Source organism: Elephas maximus, chromosome 19, assembly GCF_024166365.1.
Source record: "Elephas maximus indicus isolate mEleMax1 chromosome 19, mEleMax1 primary haplotype, whole genome shotgun sequence".
Lineage (NCBI taxonomy): Eukaryota > Metazoa > Chordata > Mammalia > Proboscidea > Elephantidae > Elephas > Elephas maximus.
The window spans coordinates 54,105,481-54,122,346 of record NC_064837.1 but is presented as its reverse complement, the minus strand read 5'-3'; the positions used below and the strand labels follow the sequence as shown (position 1 = coordinate 54,122,346).

Here is a 16,866-nt window from a genome sequence, read left to right as displayed (position 1 = left end):
CTTGCCATTTCAAACTCAACATCATTGGGTCCCAGTTTAAAAATCTAGTCATTCTCACATTCCTGAGGAACTGCATTCCACTTCCCAACCATTGTGTCTCCATCTTCCAGGAGGTCCAACTTGAACTATTATAATGTTACTAAGTCCTTAGTTCAGTGCCCAAAGACATTTACATTCCCTAAATCTAAGTGCCTTCTTTTCCCAGGGTTAGTCTTTCTCTGAACTTCTGAGAGCAAGGGCTAGCCTTGGGCAATGGTACCAATTTTACTTTATTATGTATGATACCAGAAGAGCAAGTTGGGGATCTTTGGAAAATGTTAAATACAAAAATAATAATATTCCAGAAAGTATTAATATTGATGATAACTTCTTTTAGTTAACAGGGTGTTGTTAGGACTTTTTCAGCAAATTCCCAATAGAGATTTAAAGTCTACTCATGTATTATGTGGGTTTTCCTTTTAATGTCATAGGCTTTGATTTTGAAAGATAGAGTTGATTTTCTTCCCCTAAAGGAATAGCAGTATGCTGTTGCCTCCACCTCCATGCAACATTTCAACTTCTGAACATATGGGAGAAGGAATGAAACTGTAATTACTGTTCAAAATTACAAATGGAAAAAGCACAATTTTAAAATTGACTTTAAATAAAAATAATTTGATTATTATTGTTCAATAATCTCTAAATGGTGTTGAATATTTGCCATTAGAGCTTTACTGTCTAAAAAAAAACTGCTCCATATTTTAAGACTGGATAAATTTTAAGCAGTATTTGTAAGATTATCATAAATTATATAGTCTTGAGAAGAAACTGAGTGTTGGGTGTAGAAACTGACTCATCTCTCCATTCATGTCTCTTTGGAATAGATGAAATCCAATGGAATTTCTAATTGGAGATTTTGCTTTTGATTTCAACCAAACCAAAACCCTTTGCTGTCGAGTCAATTCCAACTCATAGCGACCCTACAGGACAGAGTAGAACTGCCCCATAAGGTTTCCACAGTGCTCAGTAATTAGCTAGTTAATTTGTTAAGTGGCTGAACATGAATTAATGACTAAATATAAAAGCTACCACTTACATGTCACCTACCATGTGTCTGGTACTCTTCTAAGTGGTATATACATATGTTAGCTCATTTAATACTCACAAAACAACCAAAAAGTGGATACTGTTGTTCATGGGTGAGAAAATTTGAGACAGAGAGATAAATCACTAACCCAATGTCACACAGTTACTACATGGAAGAGCCAGGATTCACTCCCAGGGAGTCTTAAATACCGCACTTCAGTGCCAGAATGAGTTACTGCAATGTCTTCTGTCCTGTGGGAGAGGGTGATACGACTGGTTTCCATGAGGAAGGATAGATGTTTGAGAACTTGAACAAAGACACGAAATGTTGAAATGATTTGTTTAAGAATACTCAATGAGGCAAGCAAGAAAAGATTCAGGAGGACATGCATAAGTATTATAGTTCTTGTCATTGTGGCTTTAGTTTCCAACTGACAAAACACCAACTGCTAGCTGCAATTTCTAGACTCTTAAGAATGATTGCCACCTGGAAATAAGGTTGATGGCTGTACCCAAGAGCCAGAACAGGATGTTCTTGGAATACAGGTGCACAATCCCATACATTACATTATACCTCAAGTCTTTAGCAGCATTGGAGAGGTGCTGCTTAAAGACTTGAGGTATAATGAATGGGTAAAGGAATGGTAAAGGTGGCTTCCAAAACCAAACCCGTTGCTGTTGAGTTGCTTCCGAATCATAGTGACCCTACAGGGCAGAGTAGAACTGTGCCGTGAGCTTCCAAGGCTATAATCTTTACAGAAGCAGACTGCCACACCTTTCTTCCACAGAATGACTGGTGGGTTCAAACCACCAATGTTTCGGTTAGCAGCCGAGCCAACTTCATCACCAGGGCTCCTTAAACGTAGCTTACCACCAAAAAGGAGTTTTCCTTGAGTCTCCCAACTCACCACTGCCTGGGGACAAGCAGAGAATTCCAGGTATGGGGGAGACAGGGATAGACCCAGTAACATCAGCAGACACCAGCTCTGATACTGTAGCCACGGGTGTTAGTAACCTTAACACAGAGCATCTTTCCTGCCTTTCTGCTGGCCAGAAATAAGAGGCTGAAGAGCAGGGCCGTGTGTGAGCAGGCTTCTCCTCCCACTGAGGTAAGCTGTTTGTGTTGGGCAGTTCAGGGAAGAAATCCTGCCCCGTGCTCACTAGTGCTGTTCTACCCTATGACTTCCAGGATCCAATTACAATGACGGTCTGAGGCATCGTAATTAAAATCTGCCCATATTTCCTTTTCTGGGAACGGAGAAGCTATCTCATCTTTTTCAATGGCCTAATACTTCACCTTTGACGTTTCGGAATAATTTTCAAGGATTTCCATTGAATGCCAGAGTCAAAAGAGAAAGGGAGAATAATCAATGCATTATGTACTGTCCTTTCCCCTTCCTTTGTCTTAGGGTGGTCCGTTTTCTGAAAATGTACGAAGAAACAATCATTATTTGAAGGCTGTATCCAGCCTCTAAATTAAAAGCCATGATTTGTAACCTAGAAGGAGGATGACTTGTCCACCTGTAGATTTATACTGACTTCTTGATAGAAGACTGACAAGTAGGGGGCTTTTTTAGAGTTTAGTTTGTCTCATGTTGCGCCCAATAACTCAAAGCTATTCAGAGTATTTTCCTGAGTCGGCAGCCTGTGAAATGAAAATGCTACAACTGTCAACATGAAGGATAAGCAAGATCAATACAAATTGCAACAGTTAGGTGAATACAGGGGACATTAACTTAGCATTCCATGTCAGCAAAAGATGGCATTGTCAGAGGGCTTTTCATTACAGGATTAATAGCAATGTAAGGAGTCCCTGAGTGGCTCGAACAGTTAAGTTTTCTACTACTGACTGAAAGGTTGGTGGTTCGAAACCACCCAGAGGCACCTCAGAGGAAAGACCTGGTGATCTGCTTCTGAAAGGTCACTGCACTGAAAACCCTATGGAGTGTAGTTCTACTCTGCAACACATGGGATCACTATAAGTTGGAATTGACTCAATGGCAACTAGTTTGTTTTTTTCATTTTACTTTGGGGGAGTACAATGTAAGAAAACTTAGAGACACCCCCCCTCCCAGGGTTGTTTGTTGCAGAATGTGTAACTATAGCCTAACAAATCAGACTAACACTGGGACCTAAAACAACAACCCAAAACCAAACCTGTTGCCCTCAAGTCAATTCTGACTCACAGTGACCCCGTAGGACGGAGTGGAACCGCCCCATAGGGTTTCCAAGGCTGTAAATCTTTATGGAAGCTGACTGCCACATCTTTCTCCCTTGAAGCAGCTAGTGGGTTTGAATTGCTGACCTTTCAGTTAGTGGATGAGCACTTAACCACTGCACCACCAGAGCTCTTTGGTGGGTAAAGTGTGGCAAAGTACAGAGCTGTTGAATGCCTTGATAATTTTTATTGGGTCTGCGAGGCTGTGCTGGGATATTCTGACACAGTAGGCATCGTGATTTGTCCACCTGTAGATTTATACTGACTTCTTTACAGAAGACGTGACAAGTAGGGACTTTTTAAAAGTCTTACGTTGTACCCAATAATTCAGTGTATTGAAACTGAGGTCTGATTTATCCGGTCCCCACCACAATATCTAAATTTCGTTTTCATTGCCAAGTATATGATGAATGTAAGGGACAGTTTTCCCTCCCCATCCCCAAAACAGTTCAAATGACAAAGTAATTGTTTCTCCTGCTTTCTCATGCAGATTTTACCAAGAGCTGCTTATTGGTCACCAAATTACTTAAGGGTCAGAAATGCATTCTTTTCAGATTGCTCTACAAAGTAGACTTATTAACTTTGATTCTATTTCTAAGTTGAAGTACCCTGTCAATCAAAATCTTACCGGTGAAAGAAGGTATTTAGCCTGGCAATATACTCCAGTGTTATTCCTGGAGAGGTCACTGTATCTGCCTCGTTTCTTTTTTCCCTGTCCACCAAAGGTGACATACTTGGTCACTGATACTCAGACACCTTTCATTTTTGGTAGAGTTCTGGTGAGGAGGATCCTCTTGCCAAACCAAGTTTATCTGCCAAGACTTCCTCGATTAAATGTGATTCCAAACTTCCAGCAATTGACCAAACATCAGTCAAGCAGAAACATAAAAGTACCATGACCCCAAAGAAACCAGAGAAAGCAGGCCCCAGCAAACCCTCTCCAGGTGAGTGGCTGGTTTACTGAAATTCACAACATCTCAAATCCCAGTAGTAAAGTAAAGGTAAGGACAGCAATCCAGCTGGCGGTATTGGTTAAACCTAGTGTTTTTGAATTAGCTGATTCTGGTTTTAGAAGGTTGCTGATTATATATAACGGAAAAATTAATTTCAGAGTAGACTATCAGGTCAAGAAGGCAAGAAGGCATGAGCTGTACATAATAACTGTCTCCTCCGCCCAAGTTTTCCGGCCAGTCGTTCGCTTTGGGTGGCACTTGCTTAGAATTGCTGCCTTTTCATCTCCTTCACCCTTCTTGGGAGATAAAGGCATTTGGCCGCAGGTATCAAGTTTTATGACTCAAGCAAGAAACATGAAGAGAAGCTTTCAAACTCATCTGAATAGCATAATTTACAGCTGAGAGAGAGAGTAATAAAGTTTCCCAGTTCTGGGTTTGTCCTCTGGGAGGGGACAAACGTTTTATGCGATTTGGTGAATAATTCACTCTTTAGCCTCCTTGGAAGCAAAGACCAGCCCTCTGCTTGAGGCAGGGATGATTTAATAGTATCCAGAAGGGGGATAAATTCAACTGAAAGTTTAGAATCCCTCAGGCTTGTCCCCATCAAAGCCAACATCTGTAAGAGAAACTTGAGTCCTCTGGGAACTGACCTCTGAGTTAGGGTAACTAGGCGGAAAGGTCTGCCTTCTGCTTTGCAGTGGAATGGAAATGATCCAAATTAACTGCTGAAGAATTCGTAAATAGCGTGCAATTCATTTAAATCCAAATCAAAACTGCTTTCTAATCCTAAATAGCTTCTGTCACGCAACCACTCGTCCAGTTAAGTCTTAATGCATTTTTAGAAAATGGCAGCTTTCACTCAGATTAACCACCCACACTTTATTACTTTAATGAAGTCAAATCCAAATTAACTTCTGAAACGACGTCCTTTCAGGCAAAGCCCCCACTCTTTTTCCTTATTTAATAAGGGGAAAGTATTATCATAGTTAACCATTTCTCATTTTAAAGACTTTTAGTAGGAATTAGGGTTTTAATTCAGCCATCTAAAGCTGAAATAGAACAGATAAGGTCATTCCACAAGTATTTCAAAATACGTGATGTAATTTAGTAAGTTGTGGATGTTTCTAATTGCAAAAATTGAATTTAAGTTTACACAATGCAACCCCATTCACTCAATATAATTTTTAGCCTTCTTGCTAAAATTGGGTAGCTGTTAGCATCGTGTGCTTTGTCATCTGTGGAGAAAAATCATTCAAATGAACGGTATAGGCTGACTCAGTGATTTCAGCGTGTCTGATTAATACAGATGTTTTTCAGTCTAAGCAAACTCCATAGGGAACTTACAACACTGACAGAGAAGGAAAACTAATTCATTTTATATTCTATAAAGCATCTAATTTGAAGAATTATCAGACTGGAAAACAACAAGGTTTAGGCAACAGGGAGCCAAGTTGGCAGGAAAATATCTGTTTCATCAAATGAGGGAGGGTATCTATAGCAAAAGTATTTAAAAACCACCAGCTTTATCGCCACAGTAGGGCCCTAGACCATATCCAGGACCCATGCAGCCATGATGGATGTCAATTGCTATGGAAGCCGAATCAGTTGTGCAGTTCTCTGGGTTGTTCATGCAGCTGGCTAAAGGCAAAGCATTGGTGTGTTAAGGTCCATTTGCTTTACATGTGCAGACTCACCCTTAAAAAAAGCCAGGTGCTAATGAGTTGATTTCGACTCATGGTGACCCCATATGTGTCAGAGTAGAACTGTACTCTATAGGGTTTTCAGTGGCTGATTTTTCAGAAGTAGATCACCAGCCCTTTCTTCCAAGGCTCCTCTGGGTAGACTTGAACCTTTGACATTTTGATTACCAGACAAGTACATTAACTGTTTGCACCATCCAGGGACTCCAGACTCACCCTTAGAATTCGTTAATAAGCATAACAAAATGATAAGTTGGAGATATGGTAAGAATTTAAGCTGAGTTTGTTCTGAAAGTTAAGTGGCGTAGGGGGCACAGTTACGGAGACTTCCTAGATATATCCAAATACCTGGTGGGATTGATTTACTGGGTGCAAAGGCTCAGGACCATAGTCTCACGGGACAACTATGTCAATCGGCATAACTTAGTTCGTAAAGATAATGTTGTACATCCTAGTTTAGTGAGTAGTGTGTGGGGTCTTAAAAGCTTGCGAGAGGCCATCTAAGATAAAACTATTGGTCTCTTCCCATCTGGAGCAAAGGAGTGTGAAGAAAACCAAAGACTCAAGGAAGAAATTAGAACACAAGAATCACACAGCCTCTTCTAGCCTGAGACCAGAAGAACTAGATGGTGCCCGACTACTACCACCTACTGCTCTGACCAGAGACACACTAGAAAGTCCAAGTTAGAATGGGAGAAAAATGTAGAACAAAGCTGAAATTCATTTTAAAAAGACCGGACTTACTGGACTGATAGAGACAAGAGAAACCCCAGAGACTTTTGCCCCAAGGCACCCTTTTAACCTGGAACTGAAGCCACTCCCAGAGGTCACCATTCAGCCAAATATTAGATTTACCTATAAAATAAACAAAAACACCTATGAGGAATGTGTTCCTTTAAACAATCAGCTATAGGAGACCAATCGATCAACATCTACCTAAAAGCAAAGATAAGAAGACAAGGAGGGGCAGGGAAACTAGATGGATGGAAACGGGGCAGGCGGGGTGGAAACGGTGAGAGTGCTGACACGTTGTGGGGATCATAACCAACATCATGGAATAATTTGTGTATGAATTGTTAAATGAGAATCTAATTTTCAGTGTAAACTTTCACCTAAAATACAACAAAATGTTCAAAAAAAAGTAAAGTAGGTGCTTGTGACAATTCATAAAATTCAAATAAATACTCTGATTTTATGGAAAAGAAACAATTTGGAGTCTGAGCTATCTGGACACATTAATTCACTAAGTATATTCTCAGTTCCCTGCTTTAGTTGGCCTCTGTAAAGAAATATTTCCCTAAAGTATTTTAGGGGTGGTCCATGATTGGCAGTGAATCATCAAAACTTCCCATGGCAGACTTGAGATTTTCTGCGAAACTTAAGCATTGGACGTAGTGAAATCTCTTTCTTACATCTGCCTGATAGGCTACGCTTCCATACTGTGTTATGCCAGGCATTGACTGAATAAAGTAATAGTAATATACCTGGGGGCATGTGGCTTGACTTACATGTGAATCTGTGTAATGGTAATCTATGTCATAAAAAGGTTTGCATGTGAACTGTCATCTAGAGTCCCCAAAATGGCTCTTTACAATATAAGAACTATCAGGCTCCTCTACAAATAGATTTATAACTGAGACGGCCTCAGATTCTCATTGTTCTTCACACTGTATTAGAAAGAATTCAAGCATTTAAAATTAAGTCCTTATATTTCATGGGACTGTTTCAAGATGAAGGAACCTTGGTGGCACAGTGGTTAAAGCACTCCATTGCTAACTGAAAGGTCAGCAGTTCAAATCCACTAGCCACTCTGCAGAAGAAAGATGTGGTGATCTGCTCCCATAAAGATCACAGTTTTGGAAACCCTATGGGACAGTTCTGCTCTGTCCTTTATGATCGCTATGAGTTGGAATCAACTTGACAGGAACAGGTTTGATTCGATTTGGGGTTTCCAGATGAGTTGATCTGGGATGCTCTTCATTAGCTGTAGCCATACAGTGGGGTAACGATTTTAAGGGTGAGCGCTTTGGAGTTAAAATGCTTGGGCATGGAAGACTCTTGAAAACATTATGCTAAGTGAGATGAGTCAGATACAAGAGGACAAATATTGTGTGATCCTACTTATATGAAATACTAGAATAGGCAAATGTCTAGAGACAAAAAGCCGTTAGTGGTTACCAGAGCCGAAGGGAGGGGAGAATGGGGTGTTACCGCTTAAGGGGTTCTGACTTTCTATTTGAAGTGATGAAAACTTTTGGAAATGGACAATGGTCATGGTTACACAATATAGTGACTATAATTAGTGTTGCTGAATTTAACACTTAAAGGTGATTAAAATGGCAAAATTTTGCCATATTTGTTATATACATATATATAACCACACTAAAAAAATTTTTTTAATGCTTATATTAGTCTCCAGGCCCCATTTCTTATTTACGGTGTACCTTTGGGCAAGGAACTTCTCCATGCCTCAGTTTCCTCATCTGTAAAATGGAGGTAAAAGTAGATCCTACCTGCTGTGAAGATGCAATGATATAATGTACACTCAGCTGCTAGTACAGTGCCTGGCCCCATACACACTCGATAAATTACATCATTATGATATCAAGCACACGAAAGCTGTATTTAGTTAGGAGAGTGGACTAGACAAAACTGTATTTTTTTTTTTTTTTTGTCTTAATGCTACCCCCCTCCCATCTTTTTTCCTTCAACAAAAAGCAGGGTAGTATTTTTAAAATTTCTAACATATATACAGGTCCAGACACTTTAACTATACCCTGAGCTTCCAAAGCCAAACACCAAGTGGGAAAAGAAGAATAATCAGAAAGCACCCAGCAAGCCGAGATAGTTATCTCCAAAAGGACAAAGAAAATTCAGGCAATGAGTCAAGATCAGGGGCTGACGTGGAATTTTTCCAGAATCTGCAATTTCATGACCCAGGTGAACGCTGTTGTAGGGTGAGAAGTCAGCCTAGCAGAGTTCCCAGCTCTTATTTCGGAATCATATATGGATCAGGGGGTAGCAGAACAGTCAGCAAACCCAGCAAGGTCAGGGGTAAAGGAAGTGCCTCCGATTCCCAGCTGCCCCCTAGGCCCCTCCCAGCCCAGAGGGAGTTGGAAAGGAGCCAATTCTCTTCTCCAGGCCTCTATTTTTTTTTTTTTTTTAAGGCCTCTAGAGGCATCCAAAGGCCACTGTGCGGTGGGGTTCTGGCGCCTGGAGACCAAAAGAGCTCTCTGTCCCAGTGCCAGGCTCATGGGGAGAGAGTGCGCCCTCTCCTCTCACCTGGAGCTTGGGCAGATGCCCCCAGGTTATGTGCCAGGAAAACGGATCTGGATGGAGTTCTCAGCCTGCTTCCAATATCTTGCCCTTTAAAACATAGCCAAGCATTCAGAAATTATCCTCACTTATTTTTGAGTTCAGTGTTAGTCATTACCAGATTCAGATTTGTGTGAGCAGCGAGGCCTATTCGACTTAATAGTGGCTCATCATGAAGACGCGTCCTTGTAAAATTCAGAAAAAGCAGTGAATTCGGATTTTAAAAGCTAAACATCTAAAGTAACTGTGGTCAATTTTGGACTGGGGAATTTTTTTTTTTTTTTGAAGAGCAGCCTAGAAGAGAAATTTGAGGGTAAATCCTAAATCTTCATTACTTCCCTTGCAAATAAATTCTATTGAAGATTTTCTCTCAAAGAACGAGATTGATGGGCTTCTGAGCAAGTCCAATTGGTATCCAACAACTTTCCAAGCTATCTGCTCAAGTTAGAAAAACAGTAATAACAACATAAGTGAATACTTGCATTTTTATAGAGAGAATCATAATTCTCAGACCATTTATCATAATGCCTCCAAGACAGAGGAGTTGGGGGGGTTGGTTCACAGAGCCCAGAATTCGAAGGCCTGGTTCAGAGTCCTGGTTACTTTATAGCCCTATAATTGTGGACTGGTACTTCTCATCAGTGAGATGAAGTTATTACCTATCTGAACAGATAGAGAAGAAGATTAAAACCCTGGTTGTAGGCTAGGCCTTAAGTAAAAGTTAATTCCCAGTCCTTCCTCTCTTATGAATCCTGCTCCCAACACCACCTGCTGCTCTAGGGTTAGTGTCTGTACAAAAGAACTGCTTAACCAAAGACAATTTAGTTTGAGACATAAGAGAGGGAGTAAATTGCTCCTAAATGATTTTAACTATTTGATTATCGATGAAGTCATCCATTTGTCCAGTACCTAGGTGGATGTTAGCAAAGACATTCAACTACCAGCACATCCCAGGGTGAAGGATACCAGGGCAAATTTGCTTTCTCACCCATCACTCACTCATTCAGCATTCCTTGCATTCATTTGCTGCATGCTTACCTGCCCTGGTGGCATAGTGGTTAAGTACTACGGCTGCTAACCAAGAGGTCAGCAGTTTGAATCCACCAGGTGCTCATTGGAAACTCTATGGGGCAGTTCTACTCTGTCCTGTAGGGTCACTATGAGTCAGAATCGACTCAATGGCGATGGGTTTTTTGGTTTGGGTTTACCTGCCAGGCACTGTGTGGGGGCCAGGAATACAAAATAAAGCACACAGGACCTGCCCTCCAAGGGTACACCACCTAGCGGGAGGGCAGGACATTAACAGGGGCAAGTAATGTGATGCATGCCTGACCAAGGTAAGTTCTAAGAGCTTCTCAGAGTGAGTAGGGTGAGAATCCTGAAGGCCAAAGGGATTTAGCCAGGGGAAGAAGGCAAGAAAGATGTGCCCAGCAGGAGGTGCATGGAGGCATGGAGGAGAGTCAGAGAGAGAGACAGACATACATTGGGAGCTACAAATAGCCTAGGACCTTGCTCCTCCAAGTGTCCCCGGACTAGTAGCAGAAGCATCACCTAGGAGCTTGTTAGAAATATAGACCCTCAGGCCCCACCCCAGACATACTGAATTGGAACCTGCATGTTTAACAAGCTCTCTAGGATATTCCGATCCACATTCAAGTTTGAGACACTCTGTTTTGGGGTCAGGGTACAAATTAGGAAGTGTAGAGATGAGGCCCTACAAGTAGGCAAGGACCAGGTCCCCAAGGGCCTTGAATGTTATGCTGAAGGTGATGGAGCAACATTGAAGGGATCTAAACGGAGAAGAGATGCAGTCAGATGGCCACTTTTAAAAGTTGACTGTGGCTATAGCATGGAGAAGGGGCTAGCTAGAAGGATGAGGGCAGCCAGACACAGGCTGGAAGGCCAGACACACAGTAGTTGCAGTAAACCCAGGGAGAAATGAGAAGGGCTTGACCTGGAGGCGGTCCTTGGAAACTCTGCAGGGAAGTTCTACTCTGTCCTATAGGGTCGCTATGAGTCGGAATCGACTCGACGGCAACAGGTTTGGTTTTTGGTTTTGACCTGGAGCAGAAGCAGAGGGAATAGGGAAGAGGATGTGGGCTTGAGAGATAATTAAGCAAGCAAACCCAGCAGAACTTGGTGACCTTTGGATGTGGGGATGAGGAAAAGGGAGAATCAAAGAGAACATAGAGTTCTGGCCTGAAAACTAGGCCAGTAAGTGTTGCCTCTATCAAGGCTGAGAAAGCAGGAAGAGAGTGGATTCCATTCAGTGGGTGTTATCTTTGAGGGGCAGGTTGGAAATGCCAGGAGGCGGTGAGACCTAGGTCTGCTGCTCATCAGGGCAATTCCATCTGCATGTAGGAATCCAAGGGCCACCAGTGAGCAAGAGATGGTTGAAACCACAGGAGTGTGTCCCTTAGGAGAGGGGATAGAGTACAAGAAGGGATGATAAGAACAAAAAGGGAGGATAGGGGAAGGCAACTACAGAGAAATTATCTGAGAAGTACCACTGCAGGAGCCAAGGGAGAAGTGTCAGGAAGGAAGGAGTGGATGATACCATCAGATGCTACAGAGTATTCAAGCAAATAAGGACTGAGACTCCTCTATTATAGGTAAGGGTTTTCAAATGGATGGCCACAATGATGGAATTTTAGAATTGGAACTGATTTTAGCTGCAGTATTTCCCAAACTTCTCTGATGACAAGTATCACCTGGGTGGTGCACAGTGAAAATACAAATGCCTGGTGTTCAGCCCAGAACCGGGGACAGCAAGCACTACAGGTGATCCTCATCACAGAGGCTGGCAGCCTGTCTGAGAAGCCTTGTTTCTCAAACTTTAATGTTCATGTGAAAACCTGGGGAGCTTGTTAAACTGCAGGCTCTGGTTCAGGAGGTTTGGGTGGGCTGAGATTCTGCGTTTCTAAGACGCCCCCAGGTGCTGCCTAAGCAGCTGGTGTAAGGGCCACCCTTGCAGAAGCAAGGCTAGGGAAAATCCCTGTCTCCTTTTGCGGATGAGGAAACAGGCTCTGAGAAAGTAAGCAGGTGAGCCAAGTTTGTAGAGCTGAGGTTTGTCCTGCACAATGTGACCTCTCTGGGCTTGATTCCATCAGGCACCCACAGTCTCCCTCCAGCAGGGTTGGCAAGTTGAGGGTGACGTTAGTGAACAAATCATTGCCTGCACTTGGACACCACTCTTGTTCACCTGCTTTTTTCTCCTTGGCTCCTCTCTCTTCCCATAATCCCACCAGGATCACCCTGCTTCTCTCTTTTTTACCTTGAGCTTCCGCTCTGCATCTGAAAGACAAGATTAGCGCATGACCACAAGCTCCTAGAAATGGAGGACCAGGGGAGAGAGCCTTACCTAATTGAGACTCTTGAAGGCCACCATAGGTTGCTGCCAGAACAGCCAATTAGACTGGCTGTAGGAGATACTATGAGTTGGAATTGACTTGACAGCACTGGGTTTGGTTTGTTTTTGGTAAGAGATAAGGAGAGCTTATGGCACAGTGGTTAAAACACTCAGCTGCTAACTAAAAGGTCAGTGGTTCAAACCCACCAGCTGCTCCTCAGAAGAAAGATGTGACAGTCTGCTTCTGTAAAGATTTATAGCCTTGGAAACCCTATGAGGTCATTCCGCTCTGTCCTACAGGGTTGCTATGAGTCGAAGTTGACTCAAAGGCAATGGGTGGGTAGAAGATAAGAAAAGACTGAGAACTTCCACCTGGGAGCCCAGGACATTCCCTGGGAACTTAAGAAGAAAGAACTTCCGTGCATCCCTCAGGAGAGCCAACGCTGTTGACCAGAGAGGGTGTGATGGTGATGCCATTTCTCCTGGTTAACTCTTCAGTGACTTTGAGATCCAACCTAGGTGCCTACTGGGCAGGAGCCAGGCCTGCTGGGCCTGTGACACCTGGAGGCTCCCACATAGCCCCTTTGCCCAGCACTTTTTGAGTTTTGATTCATTCACAGATTTTTTGACGTCCTTCCCCACCATGAGTGCGGCTTCCTGATTGCTCTTTTTCTTTTGTGCAGGTGACAGCAGCGAGCACCCCCTGTTCTGTGTTGAATATTCCCCTTACTGCACCGTCTTTGCTCTCTCCCCTGTCCTGCAGCCCAATACCAATTACTGCTGCCTCCTGCTGCCGCTAGTGCCACCCATGCCCCCGGTGGCCCAGGACCCCCCCACCTCTCTCCCTCCTGTTTCCTTTTCCTCCTTCACTAGCCCCCTGGCCTTCTCCCCGGGCCCTGTGCCCCAGTCCCCGGCAGCCCTGTGCTACTTCCCCATCTCTAGCCCCACTCCCACCGAGACCCCTGTGCTGTGCCTGCCCGGCCCCAGAAGGCCCAGTAAAATTTACCTCGTGTGGTAAGCCCCCTTTGACAGGGCACACAGCACAGGGGAGCCAGGGAGAGGGGAACTCCAGGCTTCCAAAAGGCAAGTGGGGGAGGGGGAGGGACGGTCAGAGGGCAGTGCCATGAACAGTACCAGGAGGTGTGGTGTGCAGGAAAGCAAGAAGACGAGACAACCGCCACCACTTCTCTCGGGTTCCACCTTCCAGCGCTAAAGGAGTGAGTGACCAATAAAATTCCATCATCCTTCAAGACTCATTTGATTTCTTAACTCCTGTCTCTGGCACACTTTGGAACGTGACCACTAGAATCAGAACAGGCTCTTTTGTGTCTGATCATATCCTTGGCCATGTGAATGTGTCACACGGCGAGTCGCCCAAGAGGGTGGCGCCAGGGGCAGGTTGTTGTGAAAGGACACGCTGGAACTGAAAACCCATCCAGAACCACCCAGAGGAGGGACGAATGAGAGGGCTCAGTGGATGTTTACATTCCCTTCCCTGCCTACTTATTAGGCTCTACATTTCCTAAAACCAAAAGTCCCACCTCCTGGGTTCCAAAATAAAACGTCTGTATGGTACATAATTAAGCTTTAATTAAGATCTCCTCCAGGTCTGTGAGACAACAAATATTTCCAGCATATTCTCAAGTAGGCAAGTCGACGCCACCTATTATTTGTGACTGTACAGAAAGCTGCCTATTACACCAAGACAACATCGGTGCTTACGATTAAGCTGTAATTCTTCCCACGATCTGAAAGAAGCAACACGTTTTTCTCAAAAGGCATCTCTTAGATGGAATCTTGGCACCTCTTGGGCACACAGGATCCGGTGGCATGGGGGAAGGGTGGAGGTTCAGGCATTTTCTTTTCCTGCTTCTCTTTCTTTTCCATTTTGTCTGTCAAAAACTCTGTGTGTGTGTGTGTGTGTGTGTGTGTGTGTGTGTGTGTGTGTAGTGATGTGAGGAACTAAAAAACTATCAGGTGACAGTTAAATGCACTTAGTTCTCTTATTGTCAAGTTGTGAGGGTTTTGTATAAATATGAAATTTCTACTTTTTTTGTTGTTGTTCCCGATCAAATTAATAACTATTCAGTCAATAGTTATAGTTTCTCAGCAATTGTTAAGGAACTGAAGCAGACATCTTTTATCTAAACTGCTGTTTGGTTTCTTCTCTGCTCGTGGCCTCAGATACTGGAAGAAGGTATAGGTTTAATGTTGTCCAAAGGAAACCACCAAAAAAAATAAAACACTTGCCCATTGAGTCAATTTTGACTCATAGCAACCCCATGTGTGCAGAGTAAAACTGCTCCATAGAACTTTCAAGGCTATGACCTTTTTCCAAGGCACCTCTGGGTGGGTTTGAACTGCCAACCTTTTGGTTAAACCCAAAACCCATTGCCATAGAGTTGATTCCGTCTCATAGCAGAGTAGAACTGTCCCATAGAGTTTCCAAGAAGCAGCTGGTGGGTTCAAACTGCTGACCTTTTGTTTAGCAGCTGTAGCTCTTCACCCTGACCCACCAGGGTTTCTACCTTTTTGTTTAGTAGAGTGCTTAATATTGTGTCACCCAGGGACTAAGCAAACCACAGTCTTCTCAAAATGCACTGACAGCCCTTCCAGATGTTGAGATACTAGCCGTGAGACTCTTGAACACAAGTCCCTCTCTCTTCTGTGAAGCAAAGAGCTTACTCTGCTACCTAAAGAGGAAGCAATTTTTTATATTCCAGTGTAGATATGACTTGATCTTCCTGCAGATTCATATATGGCACATGCCATGGTAAGGACTTAGAAAGGCCTCAAAGGTCTGAAGTTTGGTTCATTTTGGTGATGAACTTGACATAGAAGTTGAGTGTTTGAAATGTTTAAATCCATGGGCATACTAACTATATAGTCTAGGTCACCTCATTTGCAACCAAGATTGTAGGTGGAGAAGAAAGAATATTTCACATGAGTTTGCTTTCCATAGAATCTAGAGGGTAACACAGGGAAGAAGTCAACCTTGAGGCCAAATTAGATTATCATCTTTAAGGTCAGGACTAAAATGTCTTACTCATCTTTATGAACCCTCAAATTATTGCATAGCAAAGGCATGCAGGTATTTGTTGAACAAATTGTAATAAAAAAGGGTTGCTATTTGCCTTTGGGATTTTAAAACAGAAAGGCTAAAAGACTCAGCAAGAACTACACAGGAATGAAGGCTCCTGAATAAGCCATTCTCAACCTGTGAGGACTGCATGACAGTCAGTTTCTGGTCAAATTCAGTTCTCTCATAGGGATGACTTCAGATTTCACATTATTATTATTACTACTATTATTATTATCCCATTGATGGTAAAAGCAGCAGTTGCCACTTTTCAGCAGCGAATATATACCAGACGCTGAGTTAGGTCATTTAGGTACATTATTGCTAAACTTTACACCAACCCAGAAAGGTAGGACTTAATATTTCCATTTTACAGTTGCAGAAACTGAGGTTCAAATTGCCAAAGGTTGGAGGATCCTGCCTGCACTAACGGCAGGGATTTCTTCACTGTCAGGCCGTGGTAAAACAATCCCTAGTTGTCCACTTTTATTACTTCAGTTTGCTGAAATTTTGATCAGAGGAGAGACATAGAAATGGTTTTGGGAACCATTCAAGAGATTCGATGCTTTGAAGAAAGGTTTTTGAACAAGAAAACAGAAATTAAAAAATCTCTTCTCTCAAGCCAACTTGGATGTTTTATATAATGAAAGAATTGTTCTGGTTTTGGAACTATTCATAGTTTCAGCTGAACGCATCATCTCAAACCCTCCAAGTTATCACTGGGCAGTTATTATTTGCCCTGCACGATGCTATGTATTGTGAGGCAGTACACACACTGGGTATGAGAGGGTCCCAATCCTTAAGGAATTTACAGTCTAGTTGGAAAGAAAAGACAGATACACAGTAAGCCAATTTAGAACATTTGCGCGCTATAAAGACCATATGAATCTTGACAATAAGGGTTCTGGCCAAAGTGAAGTCAGAGCCAGCTTGGACATAAAACTGGAAACAGACCTTGAAGGACCTCTGGCTGGTGCAGACTGGGGAATAAAGGCCCTCTAGGGGGATCGCTCCCCATCAGGGTGTGTAGGTGGGGTGAAGAACAGTGCGAAGTACAATAATTTAATATTCTTCTGGGCATCCTTCTGGGAATCAAAGTGCAATCCTTATAACCAGGACCTTTGGGCCAGACCCTGACTTAGTTCCCAGACTTGGCCAGAGCCCCAGGCCTGCCCCTTCCCTGGTTT

At 43.0% G+C, this 16,866-nt stretch overlaps 1 protein-coding gene across 1 annotated transcript in view; it reads left to right on the top strand.

Moving 5' to 3' along the window:
• MARCHF10 (membrane associated ring-CH-type finger 10) overlaps positions 1-16,866 on the top strand; it is a 93,153-nt gene that overhangs the window by 37,736 nt on the left and 38,551 nt on the right. The window contains 1 exon segment of the mRNA XM_049860938.1: positions 4,056-4,227. Coding sequence (XP_049716895.1) covers positions 4,056-4,227 — 172 coding nt within the window.